Here is a 15,548-nt window from a genome sequence, read left to right on the forward strand (position 1 = left end):
AAATCTGTTCCACTATAATAATGACGGATGGGGTTTACGGGGAACCCATCGGACATTTTCCTGTCTAAGACTACATTTTATTAATGTTTCCCAAACTCCCTAATAAAGAGCTGGTGCTTTACAGTGACAGTATTGATGTGGGGTGTATGGGCTAGTGCTACTGTCTGTATTTTGAAAGTGTCTCCAGCAAGTGCGTACTTTCAGATTTACCTCTTAAAAATCACTTACATTTTTGAAACAGTGGGTACTTGATTTTTAACAGAAGTAGACAAAAAATGTCTTTTCAGTTCTGACTGGCAACTGTCCTAGATCAGCTGTAGGTAGTTAGCTAATTAAGCTAACATTAACATTGTGAATTAGTTGAAAGCACCGTCTCTTTTTAGTGCTCTCAGCTGAATATTTTAAATAGACTGTATAATTAAATGTAGTCTCCCTTACAGCACTTATAGGTTAAGAGCTGATGTAAAGCTCAGTGTGGTGGCTCTGGCCATGGCCATTTTGGCAGCCTTGACACTGCTGCGTCCTAAAGTCTGAGAAGTCTGAAATTGAAACGTGGCGCGTGGACTGAATGAAGCCTGGTTACTTAAAACAGCTGCTGGTGTACCCACCTGTCACTCACAGCGGCCATGCCTTTAACAACTTTAAGCCTTAACGTAATTTAAATGGGTGTGCTATATAAAAATGCACTTACAGTTGTCATAAATTAGGTATTTAGATATCATCAGAGACTTGTGTCTTATGTTTTTGGTTTTGAAAAGCCTAAAACAGAACAGCCTATTAATATACACCACTTGGAGAAATTCAAAGACTGACAAACCTGCCATGCCTAGTTGGGAATGTTACACTATGAGTGGACAATGCTATCCAAAGACATGGCCATGGGACTCAGACCAGTCTTTGTACACTGCTGTGAGTCACCCATCATTTCCTTTTCCTTCCAGATGCGTCCAAGACGGATGTCCCTGAGGACTTTGACATCGACATGGAAGACCCAGAGACCGAGAAGGCGGCCGTCGCCATCCAGTCCCAGTTCAGGAAGTTCCAGAAGAAGAAGCGTGTTGAGAAGTCCTAGTGAGCGCCACGCTGCTCTGCCACTGTGTGAAGAGACGGCACAGTGACGATGGTGTGACATTTGCATGTAAACAAATTCATACCTGTTGGAACTCCAGGGGTTGTGATGGGGTTGGGGGGAGATAATGCAATAGCCTGTTTATCATAAGACATGTCTGTGAATTTTCATTACCCTATTATTATAATTACTACTATTTATTTATTATTTGACTGCTGTATCAATAAATAAGTAACAGAAAGAGTTATAAAGACCTGGTTTCTGTCCTGTTCCATATATCATGAAGTCTAGCTGGTGTTTGTGTTAGAATATTTTTTTGTACTTATCCTAGCCTCATAGTTATACCTGCACCATCCCTTTCTGTACTGCTGAGGACTACGTTTCCCTAAAAACACCTGTGTTTGTGTGAGTAGATGGACCAAAAGCTGATGTTAGAGTGAAGGTTGTTTTGAGGAAACTTAGCCTGGAGCTTTCCATTGTGAACAGAATATTTCACCCAGAGGCATTTTTCTTACCTGCATGGTACTATCAAGCTGTGTATCAATGTACATTGAATAAATAAAGACTATGTGTGGAAATTGTGTACAGTGCATGTAAATACCAACATTTGACAAACACCCCGAGCTACATATCAAAAGTGGCAGCTGAATTGCTGCAGTATGTCTAATATATTGCGTTTATATACACTCTGCAGGAATAGCAGAGGGACTTATATTCTGATGACAAACTATAAATAGAAACCTCTTCAGAATGAGCTCAGCTGAATCTATTCCCTTCTCAGCTTGATGACCTTCTCCATGTAGAGCCAGGCTAACTGACTGACTGATTCCCACTGAGCTGTTCCCAGCTTTAGGCACTTTAAGACACACACCCAGCAACATACACTTGCATAAATATTTTGTATTTTGGTTCAAGCTTATAGGTTGATATTTCAGTTCAGAATTATCTGCCTTTCTTTGAGAAGTTTGGGTAGGAAACAAATGAATTTGAGAGACATTGGCATCTGATTCTAGTCTTAGTTTCCCAGCTGCTGCTCCATAATTTGTTTGACTTTCCTTCTGCTCTGTGTAAATAACTGGGTGGCCAAGATTTTACTTGTGAGGCAGCTGCCACAAACAAGTCTTGCTCTTCTTAAAGTTGATCACAGAACAGCATCCTTCCATCGTTATATAGCATACTGCTCAGGCACATTATGTGGTTTTCCTCATTAGTCTGCATGTGGAAATGTGAAAGCACACAAACACTGTCTGTGCTACAGCCTAGTCCAATAATTCAAAGGAATAACATATGAACATAATGCAACTTATGTCACAGAGAAACACATCATTTTCTAGTTTCCTGGAGATAAGATAAGATAAGAAAAGATAAGATGTTCCTTTATTGATCCCCCGTAGGGGAAATTCAAAGTCAGACACAGCAGCATAGGAGAATGTGGTGCAAAAAGTACAGAGTGTACAAAATATAATATAAGACGATATAAGAATAATATACACTATGTGCAATATGCAGTAAAATGGTGTGCTAAACTGTACATGTGCAAACTTAAAGATTAAAGATAAATGGTTTAAATAGTTTGTGCCAGAGTTTGGTTGAAGTTAAAACGAGTCTTAGTCAGCGGGGGCTGATGGTACAAACGAGCCTCCAAACCACTTTGATAAATCTGTCCATATTGTATTGCCATTTTGGACAGCAGAGTTAATTGCTAGCAGCATCTATGTCTGGTTGGTCGGTCGGCCCACCACTTTCGTCCAGATTGAAATGTCTCAACTATTGGATGGATTGCAACAATCATGTTCTTCAGATGATTAATCTGTCTGACACTGGGATTCCCCTTTTCCACTTTTCATCTGCTGTTGCCCTTACATACTGTACAGACATTCATGAATCCATTAAATCCATTCATGAATTGGCATGAAATTTGGTTCAGACATTTATGTTCCCCACAGGGTGAATTTAAATCAATTCATCCAATACTTTGGTTTATGAACAAATACCTACGAAAATCAGCCTCAGCTGTATTGCTGATTTAGAAAACGGTAGCAGACTTCTTAATAAGAATTATGCTCCAATGAAAACTTTGAACCAGCAGTTAAACAACATATATGTAAATTATCTAAAGAAAGCTGTTTTAAACTGTACAAGAGACTGATGGGTGTCAAGCATGTCAGGAATTTAAACTGTCAAATGTTAAGAAGAACACAAGCTCAAGGGTGGGTCACTGAACTGTATTATATCAAGGTCAGTGATGACCTTTGTACCCCAGGGAATTGATCCTCACAGCAGATCAGCTTTGTAAGCCTGAGAGGATTAAACTGTCATGACAAGTGCACCCAATTCCCTGATATACACAGCCAGATGGTTTATAGTGCAGAACAGTCAAATAAAGTGCAATCATTAAATTTTTTATCATCTAAATTTCCTTAAAAAACTAAACTTGTTTGGTGCTATCGTCTCTTCCTCCCTAAAAGGTGACAGTGCAGTGACCTTTAGATTTCCAGTGGAAGTCACTGTCTCATGGGAATAAAAGTCTCACTGCAGTACCTTGTTTGTTTGCCTGCTTGCTTTATTTTCCACCCAAAAGACTTCTAAAGAGGATCTTGCCAAGTCATCCAAAGGCCCACAGAGAAAAACAGTCCTCCCAAGGCTCTGCTAGTCTCTTCCCTGTGTTTGTGTGTGTGTCGTAATAGAATCTAAATCATAGTAATCCATATTAACATATGGAGATTTTCTTCTGATCTGGCATGGTAACAAGCCTCTCTACTCTCCTTCTCCTCGCCTCTCCTCTGTGCTCCTCCCAGCTGATGTACAGAGGCAAATTGGGAGGTTGACAGTGAACTGTGTCATCACCTCTGGGTGCTCACTTCTTCCCTGGAGTTTGGCTGGAAGGAAGGTGTAGTTCTCTCTCCTAGAAATTGGAGATAGATTACAGCACCACGGTCTCCAGACAGAGTTGTACTATTTTTAAGTTAATGTTTGGAGTGGGGTATTAAAGTCGACAGGGGCACCTTGTCTTGTACTTTAGACACAATAGAACAGAGTAAATAAAGCAAGGATACACTGTGGACCATTTTTTTGGGACAGATATCAACTATTCTGGGAATAATGATATGTTGATAAAAGCACTAAAACTGTCTTATAATGAATATTTGCTGAGAATAAGAATGTAAACTTTAGACTCAGTTAAAGCAATATTAAATGTGAAGACAGTGTAGTCCATCAAATGATCTTTACCATATTTCACTACTGTTTAGAAGGCAAAGATGAATTCAGCGTTTAAGGCGTAATACTGTTCCCTTTGTTTATGTCCGGACAGCTACAGAAATCCATTTCACACTATGTGGAAATTGGTAATAATTAATCATCCGTGTTCTTATGAAAACTGACATTTTCGTGATTGGTTCACACACTGCAGCCCACATCCACTCGTGCATGCATTCCAACATATTTCCTTGAAAATAAAAAACAAATCTGCTCATATTGGTTCTATTCATGCATATGTATAGATTTTTACATTATTATGGAAACAGACTACCTCATGCATTCATCTGGCGTTATTTGATTTGTTGGTTAAACCGAGACTGTAGAGTGTCTACAGACTCATGGTCCCTGTAGATAGGGAGATGGATGATTCCACTACGTTTGATTCATTAGATTTACATTAGTTGTTAGAAGCCTGTCACACTGTCATTGACATTAATTTGATCTAATCAGTGAGTGAGTGTGCCTGCAAGCACAGTGTAAGGAATTTCCTTGTCAGAAATAACAGCCTACTGTGTGTACACGATGACTGATGCATCCACTGGAATTAGACAGAAGACTTTCGCTTCGTCATACATTAGTGTAACAGTTATCAGCACATAGCACCAGCACCAGTCTCCCTTCTCTGTTGGCTAGATAGTATTTTGCCTCTAGTTCTGCCTAAAGTTTATTTCTTTGACATTTGCACAATTAAGTTTTTCCACTTGTAAATCTGCAGCAAGTTGACAAAAAATTGAGTGTTGGATTAAATCAAAACTTACTTCCCACACTGCAGAACAAAGCAAAAAGTCCTGCCGTCACTCTCAAAGCTGATTAAACCTGCATATCTTTGTTGTCAGAAACACAGACGGGTGCCTGAGGAGTTGGTTTTAATGTTTCCAGATGAAACACACCTTTGTGCTACTCTTCCTGTCTTCATATCAGCCTCCAGTAATAACTTGAAGTCTACATGAAGCAACAGAAGCTTTATGTAACATATGTAACATCTGTCAGTTTTAATTAGGTTTTTAAGTACAGTACAACAACACAGAAGTTGTATGTTTTTTTCAGTTTCTCTTGAGTGTAGAGTATATAGTGGGGTGATCACACTCTATCTCCACTGTCCAGTGTTGATGATTAAAGGGAAATTTAGTAACAGCATTTTTCAACCTATTTTCCAACATTTTTGTATCAATGGGGCCAGCAATTTTGAAATGGGGCCAGTATTGAGTGAGAGCAAACAATCAATGTACATCTACTAAAAATGCTCGTATTTTGCCACTGACCAGCTCATATTGTTGTTATAAGTGTGTGACAACATTATGGAAAGGAACCTACAGAGATAGACCTTTTTGTTACAGAAAAAGTCCAGTCCATTGACAAAAACAGTCATTTTAAAAAAAAAAAAAAAGAAGATATCTCATGGCCTTCATCCTTTCCATTACTACCAGTACAAGTGGTAGTGCAGTTACAGCACAGGCTCCATCATCACGTTATATTCATGACTTATTTTCAGAACTCATAATTCAAACAGGACTTTGTTAACAGAGCTTTTAAGTAAATGTAACTGTTCTTTATCAGCACAGTTACATTTGATAGCATGGTGCTGTATTTGAGACCTCACTGCCTGTCCATACATGAACAGCATGAGCAGGAAGCAAAGAAACCAGCCACATGTTTCTGTAAATAAACACTATTCAGCATATTTATTTATTACATTATTGGACAGATGATTAAGCCTGAATTATTATGTGTAGATGGATTACTGGGTTAGAATAATCTAGGTGAAATTTGAGTCCAAGAGCAACAATATTCCTGCAAATGGCTCGTGGCATTTTCATCAGTAGGGATATCTTGAGAAGGTAACGTTCAGAGGCAGCTGATGACCAGTGACCCATAGCTTTAAGTGTAGATACAAGGGTGACAGAAGCTGTAGCCGCTCCAGTAACGTAATGAATGAGCAGTGTAAAGTCTCTAAGCCTGCGGGACTGGCAGATGATACAGAGGGGGAGGAAACAAAGATCAAGTCACTGGTTTCTCCTCCTTTGTGACTCAGGCTGGCACAAAGATGTCATCCCAGATCAGAATAACTTATAATGTTTCTTGTCAGATTCTGAGCGCTTAAGGGGGATGTTAGCATAACAGTGTGAACAGAAACATTTATGCTGCAGGATAATAATGTGAATATGGACCAAAGGATCCTTATCATTTAGTAAATCACCACCAATCGCCTGTAGCGGGTTTGACTAGATTAATGTTGGGGTGCCAGTCAGAGTGAAGTCTGACAAAGTAAAATAAAACAGAACAAACACACCTTTGAAAAACAAATCAAAAGCTTCTGTTGTAGTGTCTGAAGTGAGAGATCTGCCCAAAATGACCCCTCTTTCTGTCTTTCCTTCTGTCTGACATCTCACTCTCTCTATGTCTGATAGTATATAGTATATTTTTTTTGTTTTATCTTCGGATTTGAACAGTGTCCTAGATACCTTACCCCCCGGCAGTGCTGCTGCTCCACTGACCTTGTGATTGTGAATCAACCCCAGAAACCAGGTGCTATTTATACCTGGCTTTCTCTCTCACTAATGAGACCTCACCTTTGCAGCTGCAAATCCCTTGTCGAAAGACTATGCTGTTAACGGTATATTTTCATTGGACTATATAGTGCACTTTATGATGATCTTTCACCTAAGATTATTATCTGTCTTTTATCTTAACTGCATTGTGTATCATAATGAGGATTTCAACTTATTGTGTATGTAGATGATAGCTGGCTCTTCCAAACAGAAAATCACTCTATATATTAGGGAACACCCCTATGGTAGATAAAACATGATAAAGTGACCTCTATGGTGGCCCAATGTGCAAAAAAGTGATGAAGTGCCCTTTAGGGCTTCCACTGGAGAACATGTGATACAAAAAATGCAGCTGGTGCCCTTTTAATATTTGTCTTCCCTGCCCGTCAGACAGCCTGAGTCCGCCACTGCAAGGTATATATTTTAATGAGCAATGATCTCAGCAACTTTGAATGTCATACAACTGATAACATGAATGTGTGAGTCCTCACAGGTTCAGGAAATGTGACCGTAAAAGGGTCCATTAATATTTTATTACAATCTGAGATGGACAACATTCAACAAAGGTCCCCCGGCTTGATTTGAACCAGGGATGTAACATGGAGCACATCTCAGCTAACAGGCAACAAGTGTCTTTAAAGAAAGCAAAAACCCTCAAAGGTGATTTTCCAGACCTGATTTAGTTTGGGTGTTGTGGTTCGGATGGGCTGAAAGTTGTGTGTTTGAATCACAGCCATATACTGGCATTTTAGGTCCACTCACATCTTATGTTTAGATTTATATAGAACCAAGACCAGTGGCAATAGTCCATTTCATCTCTCCAGAGAATCTGGAAAAAATGCAGTCTGTAAATACTGTAAAATAGCAAGACAAAGGTCAGAGGAGAGTGGTCACATTTGTTCAGGCCAGCAGACAGAAAAGTACTCACATAACTGCTCTGTATGACATTTCTAAATGAACAACCCTTTGAACCTTAAAGCAGACGGGTTAAAGCAGCAGGTTAGCTTCTACTTCTGTCAGCTGTCAAAAAGACAACAATGAAGCAGTGGGCAGTCGATCCCAAAACCACACGACTGAAGACAGGAAAACATCTCAGATTCTGTTGTTATATCGGTCAAACATTGTCATAAATAGCCTGATTCCATGGATCCATCCTGTGTTATGTTCACATGTTTCAGTATTGTTGATGAGTTGGTGCATCTTTATGACTACAACCTACAGGTGGATACTTCTGAGACAGCTGTTTACCCCAATGACCTGCACAGATCATAACCCAACAGAGCACCTTAGGCTAAAAAACGGCAGGAACTGCATGATGTTATTGAGTCACTGTGGACCAAACTCCCTAAGGAATACATTGCTCAAAATACTGTTAAATAATAACCTGGATGCAAAACTAGGTCCTTCAGTGGGTACTGTATATTCTTGAAAATCTTGTATGAAGTTGAATACATTCTTTTGTGGGGAAATTATAATATTACAGAATATATTAACATTTATTTGAAGGAGCCCTGCACTTTGAGGATATTTCTGGATTAACCCGAAGGTCAGGATACGTTTTAGAATATAAATAATGTTCCTATCATAGGTCAGAAAATAATGTACACGGTCATAGCAGGACTCAAAATGTCAGAACAGTTTCACCTGTCTAGATAAATTACCAAGAAACCATCCCAATGATAAGTAAATTTTAGGTTTTGAAAAATATATCTATACCTTAATATAATGCTAATCTAATAGCCTGACCTAGACTTAAACCTCCACAGCCTGATTTCTCCAACTATCATCCAAAATAGCTTATGCCAGCCAAATGAACACAAATGTAGCTTACACAGTATGTCGATACGCATAGAACAAATAGTAATCAAGTACAGCAACACATTATAGGCCTACACAGTGTGAATTAATGGATGACGGTGCTTGATCACATGATCACTTACATTTATAGAATTCATAATTCATAATCAATGGCAAAATGGACAAATATAGTCACAGTTACAGATTACAGTAGGTAAAAAACAGATGAGGGGTAACAATAACACTGCGATAGATTTAAATCCCTGATCTGGAGAAAATTTGATGCACTAAATGCAGATGGTGTTCTTTTTATCTTTTCCTCCCCTGCCCTTCAGACAGCCTGAGTCCGCCACTGCAAAGCGCATATTTTAATGAGCAATGATCTCAGCAACTTTGAACGTCTGCTCCCACTGCATAACAAAGAGAAACTTTCACTCACCCACTGGAAGTTCATCCTGTGGGCCTTGTGCTCAGTAAAGTCATTAACAACACTGCTCAAGTCCAAATAAGTCTTAAAGACCTCAACTTGAACTTGGAGAATGAGCCACTGAGCTGTGTTCCACAATGAACATATTGGCAAGATCCCCCACAGTTGGTTTTGTTATTTAAGACTTAAAGCAAGTTCTGAATGCAAGGAGTTGGTTGGGGAAACTCTGGGATAAATCCCTGCTCTAGTAGTCCGTGAGGCGCTGTGCATCCTGGTGAAGGCATCATCCTGCACACTGTTCAGTGCCGGGCAGCCTTTACAAGTAATTTTTGTTTTACTGTTGAATGGTTTGAAGACTGAGTGAAATGGTCAATGTTTGAGAGGGCCCAAGGCAAGAAATCGACCTCCTACATGGGCCCCCGACAGATTGAGGGCCCAGGTGCACTGTTGATGTATTTACGCCAATGAGTGAGACACAGTGAGTGCACAGGCAGATTACTGTGCAGACAACATGTCTCTCTTGCTATCCATCATTGTTGAATGATGAAATATGATGCAATACTCTGAAAAATATACTCTTATTTAGTTAGCCAGTGTTACAGTAAGACTTTGAGATTACAGGTTACTCTCTGTCCCTCTGTTGACAATTTAAGCTGAAAAAAGATCAGTTATGTGAGCACAACATACAGTGAGGCAGTTGGTGGAAGCTTATCTAAAGCACATTACAATACCAGGAGCAAATACAGTGGCTCAAGTGAGATTCAAACCCCCGGACACTGGTTGTATTAGTGCCCTACAAACACACACAGCTTTATTAAAGATCAAAAGCTAACTCTTACATGCTACAATAGGTTATCAGTCTGTGGCACAATTGCATTGAACAGACTCCTGGTCAGTGTCCAATTATCTATGACCAAGTATAATTAATGGCCCCTTTATACATCGTCCTCTCTTAATAAGACCTTCCATCATTTTATTGTGTTCGTTAACAGGAGACACAGACAGAAGAAGATGTCCCTGTCAGTCGATGAGCATTTGTCCTTCAGACATCCATATTGTCCAAACACAAGTAATCTGTAATGTGTAATTACATTGTAATTACTTCAGTTCAATAATGAAAAGTTTCCTTTGGAATACTGAATCTACAGAGTACACAATTTTAATGGCAATATATATTCAAAATAATCTAGTTGTTAATGTGTTAACTAATAAATGCAACAGACAAAAATAAATTAGTAACTTTATCTTGAATGCGCTGGTATGGAGGCTTTAATAAAAACATAAATGTTTAAAAGACCATCAATCTCATATAAAAGCTATGTAATGACAATTAAATGTCAGTTTTTTACCTATCTATACCCTATTATTTGTACAGAATTTGCATCAGCCAAGAGTCAAGAGACTTAAAGGGGAAAATAAATAGGTGTGGTGGTGTAGTAACCTGTTAGCTGCTGTGAGTCCATTTGCTCTATACACACATCCATGGCCCTATATGACAAAATAAACCCATGGGAAACAATTTTCTTGTCAGAAACATCCTGTGCTCTTCAAGTCCTTCACTGAGGACAAGAACGAACGATGCTGGATCAATAGAGCAATCTGAGACACAGAGAGAAGAGCAAGGGAGTCAAAACAGAGTAGAGGAGAAAAATAATGGGTATGGAAGACAGATAAACATAGCGAGCACGTTCTTGTGAGGCCACAGAGAGAAGTGAGGGTGTGACTGATTTGGGGAGAGTTGTGTGAACACTAGGGGAAAGTCCTTCCGTTTCATGCTCTCTAAATTAACCCCCTGTCTCCTGCCAACTCTTCAGGCACCTCATTATCAAACCCAGTTGGGAGGACACTGGTCTATTCCTAACCTTCTTCTGCTCACTGACATTGCACGTCATGTTGTGGTATCCTCAGTAGACAATTACAAGAAAAATCCTAATAAAAAAAGTGCACTAACGCTATAGCAGACAAGCACTTCTTCCATAGCCATGATACTATCTCAGTGATTCCCAGGGGCACTTGATTACATTTGACAGGGTACAAGGAAAGATTGTAGCTCAACAAAATTGAAAGAAAATTAGATTATTATTTGATCCACGTATTATATCAGCACCAAAACCTAGGTGCTGCAAGTGATAGTGCATAAAAATGTGATGGATAAATGGTTTAAATAGATAGATGAAGGTAATGAATGAATAAATAAATAGTTAATACAGTAGATAATTAAAAGTAATAATAAATGAACTGATAAAAGTAGGCCTATTTGATAACTAGTTACCTGAAGGATAATTAGTTGAAATAACACTAGTTATTTAAATGTACTGAATAAAGGAAAAGTGGATAAATAGCTGAAACAGGTTAAATCACCCAAAGGCAATGGATTGAAAAAGTTTTTAAAAAGTTAGGTAAAAGTAATGGATAAGCTAAATGAATAAAAAGTGGAATTAATGCATTATTGGTTGAAATAGCTATCAGATAAGCTAGGTTGAGTTCAAAGTAAACAGTAGTAAGGGTTAGCTCAAAGTAATGGATAAACAGTTTATGTAGCTAAAAGCAAAATGGTTGATCCATCCATGATATACTCGCTTTTAAATATAATCAAATAGTCTTATAACATTCACCTTGAAATCACTTCAAATTAACAAATTTCATCAGACAAAAAAGGTTGGGGACCACTTTACAATCTTATTAGATTTGAAACTTCCTCTTCCCATTATTCTTATTCTATCTCAGAGATTCACTCTCGGGCTGCTGAACGCTGTGGGAGGTGTGATAATGGCCTACAGCCAGGAGACGAGTCGCACAATAACACTCAATCCTGCTTCTTCGTTATGTATGAGGGCAACTGCACAGTCATAAAGTCTTCTCGGTGTGCAGGTGGGCCATCTATCTTCATTATACTACCACACACCAGTTAGTGGAGCGCACAGATTTAAAAACACCCTGCAATTATTGTCTTTTACCCACAGTACATTTTATATCTAGTGGGACCATTTTCTTGGAATCATTTGTAGTAACTGCAAGAAGATTTCCTGGTGGATGAGCTGGTGGAGTATTCAGATATGCTGCAGATTATTTTTGTTGCGTGGCATTTGCTTCCTGACACACACCACAGAGAACAAGATAAGACACCAGATAAGGTTTTTCATTTTGTTCTTAGCAACAGAAATAGTTAATTCTACATCAGTGGCATTGATTTCCCTAAGGATTATTATAGTGTGTGTGTGTGTACTTATATGCATATGTAACTGTGTCCATGCAATCTTTTCCCTGTCTCTGCTGTCTCATCCACATTCTTGGGCGCTGTGAGGATCAGCGTGACAGTTTAAACCTGATCTAGGTTCCAGTGTCAGCGCTGGCATGAATAATTCACTGTGTTCAGGGTGGTGTGCTCCTGCAAATGGCAGACACTCACTGGAACAGACCGCTGGGTTGCCCTTGATGTCTCTCTCCAGGTTGTCACGAATAGTTTTGGTGCTGAACCATCCCTTTCCGCCTGCTAAGACTCCACAAGCTCACTCTTTGTGAGCAGCAAATGGACTAAATTCAGTGACTGCACAGCGCCATCTGTTGATCAAAACCAAGACACAGCTGCATTAATGCAAGCCTGCTTTTAAAGGTGTTAGTTCATGTTTGTGCCATCCCAAACTTGTTCTTCATTGCTGGTGTGTGAGTTGGAGAAATCTTCTCCCACCAATCTTCCACTTCCAAAACTTTGTATTCTTCTTTTTCTTCATCATTTTCTTCTTCTTCTTCTTCTTCTTCTTATATTATTATATGTTTGTGTGCTTGAGCTCAGTTTGTGTAGTACGTTGATATGAAAATATTTCTTCTACTTACTGTCGATCATCAAGTCTTCAAAACGATCCCTTCAAACGAGTCATCATAAAAGCTTATTGCTGAATCCATAACACCTTTATGTCAACAGGTTTTGACCAAGACTACTTTTTGTAAATGAAAACTATTGTTCTCCCATTAAGAGTTGGAGGACTTGTGAGGGACAGATTTTTAAAATAATGGCCAAAATCAATGTAGAAGATCTCAAATTACTCAGTATGACACCTGTGACGCTTCATCGACAACTGTTTCTTCACTGCTAAATTTGGTTGTGGGATATCAGGTTTTAAATGTGATGAATCGCCACAGTTCCACTTTTAGCGGTTTGACAACACAACCTTCAGGAAAGAGGATCACCAGTGTTTAACAGATCACACTAGGAACCATTCTGGCACTAACATGAAAATGTATTCACTTGACCTTAATTTAGTTATTCCTCAAACAGTGTAGAGAAGATTGTGTTATACTTACACAGAAAGAGTGAAGTGAGTTGGTGAAAGCAGTGAGTTTTACACAAATGTCTAATCCTTCAAATTAATCACGTACATCCCAAAACAAAGAACCCCCACACGCAAATATGGTGTTTATATTTTCAGACTTTTCTATTGTATTTTCTTGTGAAATACTGGACGCTTGATACCCCTTGAGGCCTCTAAAAACTATTTCTCCAACTTAGCGATCTGAGAGGGGAAATATCATAAAACTTCAATTAAAAGGTGAGTCCCAGTTAGAGGCTACCCTTTGGTAGCCTGGCAGGTTGAGTTTAGTGACTGAAGCAAATAACAGCTATGATCTTTAAGGTATTACTCGTATAAACACCAAATTAAACCTGTATAGATATTGCTTCGCTTTCAGGGAAAACAAGCCAAAAACGTTGGGAACCATTGAATTACATTACATCAAATTAGGTACTTCACCAAAGTTAATTTGACATTAAACACATGCCGTTTTTTTTTTGTTGGCAAATTAAACAGCAAATTATCAGGCTTAGGTTTGTGTATTTCAAATTTTACCAACAAGAACAACTGTGTTTTTTTATGCAAATAACAGGTCTGAGTGCAAAGTGGAAGAGTTATAGAAAGTGAGCGCAAAAGACAGGAAGAGAGAAACATTGACAGATGTTGGGCTCAAACAATATGAATCAAAGTCAGATGTGTGCAAACATGACTAAGGACTTTATTAACCAAATCATTTTCCCCATAATATCCACAAATAAAAGTGATCTCTTTATATATATTCACATTGTATAATTTCATAGTGTGACAAAAATTCTCTTTTTTTTTTTTTTTTGGATTTCCAGCCATTCCTATTAATTGTCATTTGATCAGTCGCCATGCAGTCGTCAGAAAGGTTGAAAAACGTTACGATTGGTCAGCATTGGCGGTCGTGTCCAGCGTCACTCTTCTTCTCCTCTATTGGCTCTTCGTAGTGCTAAAAACCCGTCAGTTACCCAATCACAGATTTCATCACACTGCAACAATAAAATAAAAATAAATTAAGAAAGCAATGTTCTCCTGCAGAGTGCTCCAGAGTCCTCCTCCCTTTCTCGTCTTCTTTTTTTAGACATTTTCTGTTTTTATATAATAATAATAGTAATAATAATAATGACTATAATTGTCCTTGATATAAATTCAATAGTATTTTTTCTCTTTCTCAAATTTTAAATAAATCATTTTGGCAATCCTCATATGTTGTCACTTTAGAATAAAAGAATACTCAAGTAGAAAATAAAAACTGTGAGAGAAAATTCATCAGAAGAGGAGTGAGGTGTGAGAGAATGAAAAGTGTGAAAGCAACAGAGAAGAGCGAGAGAGGAAAGAAAGAAAAGAGTGAAAGAAAGAAAGACAGACTCAAAGAAAAGCATCCACTTCAGACGCATGTCAGAAACGGCTCTATATACAACAATTTCTGTTGTGGAAAACTGTCCATCCTGTGCCTGTTGTCTGTCTCCTGTCCTTCCTCCTCCAGTGTGTCTGCAGTAGTCCGCTGTGTGTCCCAGTGTTATACCAGAGTGTAAGACTTGGCATAGGGGTTGTTGCTCTGTTTCAGGTGTCCTCTGGAGTCCAGCAGTGACTCCTGGGAAGTGCTGAGCTTGGCAGCCTGTGCTTGGGCAAGGTCTCCTGAGGAGGAGACCTCCGCCCGGACCTCACCCCGGGCCTCTCCCCTCTCCCGGACATCCCTGTGGGGGAGGGTGGAGGCAGTTCCTGGCTGCCACTGCTGCACCTCCCTGGGTGATGGCACTTCCATGGGGGTGGGCTCCATGGGAGGTGGCCTCTTCAGGGTACGGCTCCTCTGGGGTTCCAGGCAGGTCTGGCCCATGGCTCCTCCTCTTGTTTCCCCTGTAGCACCAGCACCAACTCCGCTTGCTCCTGCTCCCCCCCCCTCCTCCTCCTCCTCCTCCTCCTCCACCACCTCCTCCACTGCTGCTGCTGCCACTACTGCTGCTGACTCCTCCACCTCGGGCTGCCAGTGGCACGCCGCGGTTCAACAGGAAGTCCATACGGAGGTAAGGTGGCAAGTGGACCAGCTCTCCTCCTGGAAGAAAAACATCACAGGCCAGAAAGAGTTTAAAATGAAGGTTTAGATAAATTAGTTTGTCTCTGTATCAACAACT

The 15,548-nt window shown here is 39.5% G+C and overlaps 2 protein-coding genes across 2 annotated transcripts in view; one reads left to right on the plus strand and one right to left on the minus strand.

The window, feature by feature from the left end:
- Positions 1-1,647, plus strand: part of pcp4b (Purkinje cell protein 4b) — a 36,098-nt gene extending 34,451 nt beyond the window's left edge. Inside the window, exon 3 of the mRNA XM_051399195.1 lies at positions 942-1,647. Within this exon, the coding sequence (XP_051255155.1) occupies positions 942-1,072 (131 nt within the window). The 3' untranslated portion in view covers positions 1,073-1,647. The remainder of the gene's footprint in view (positions 1-941) is intronic.
- A 12,441-nt stretch (positions 1,648-14,088) lies between these two features.
- dscamb (Down syndrome cell adhesion molecule b) overlaps positions 14,089-15,548 on the minus strand; it is a 116,009-nt gene continuing 114,549 nt past the window's right edge. Inside the window, 2 exon segments of the mRNA XM_051399189.1 lie at positions 14,089-15,317; positions 15,319-15,469. Of these exon segments, the coding sequence (XP_051255149.1) occupies positions 14,936-15,317; positions 15,319-15,469 (533 nt within the window). The 3' untranslated portion in view covers positions 14,089-14,935.

Source organism: Dicentrarchus labrax, unplaced genomic scaffold, assembly GCF_905237075.1.
Source record: "Dicentrarchus labrax unplaced genomic scaffold, dlabrax2021, whole genome shotgun sequence".
Classification (NCBI taxonomy): Eukaryota; Metazoa; Chordata; class Actinopteri; family Moronidae; genus Dicentrarchus; species Dicentrarchus labrax.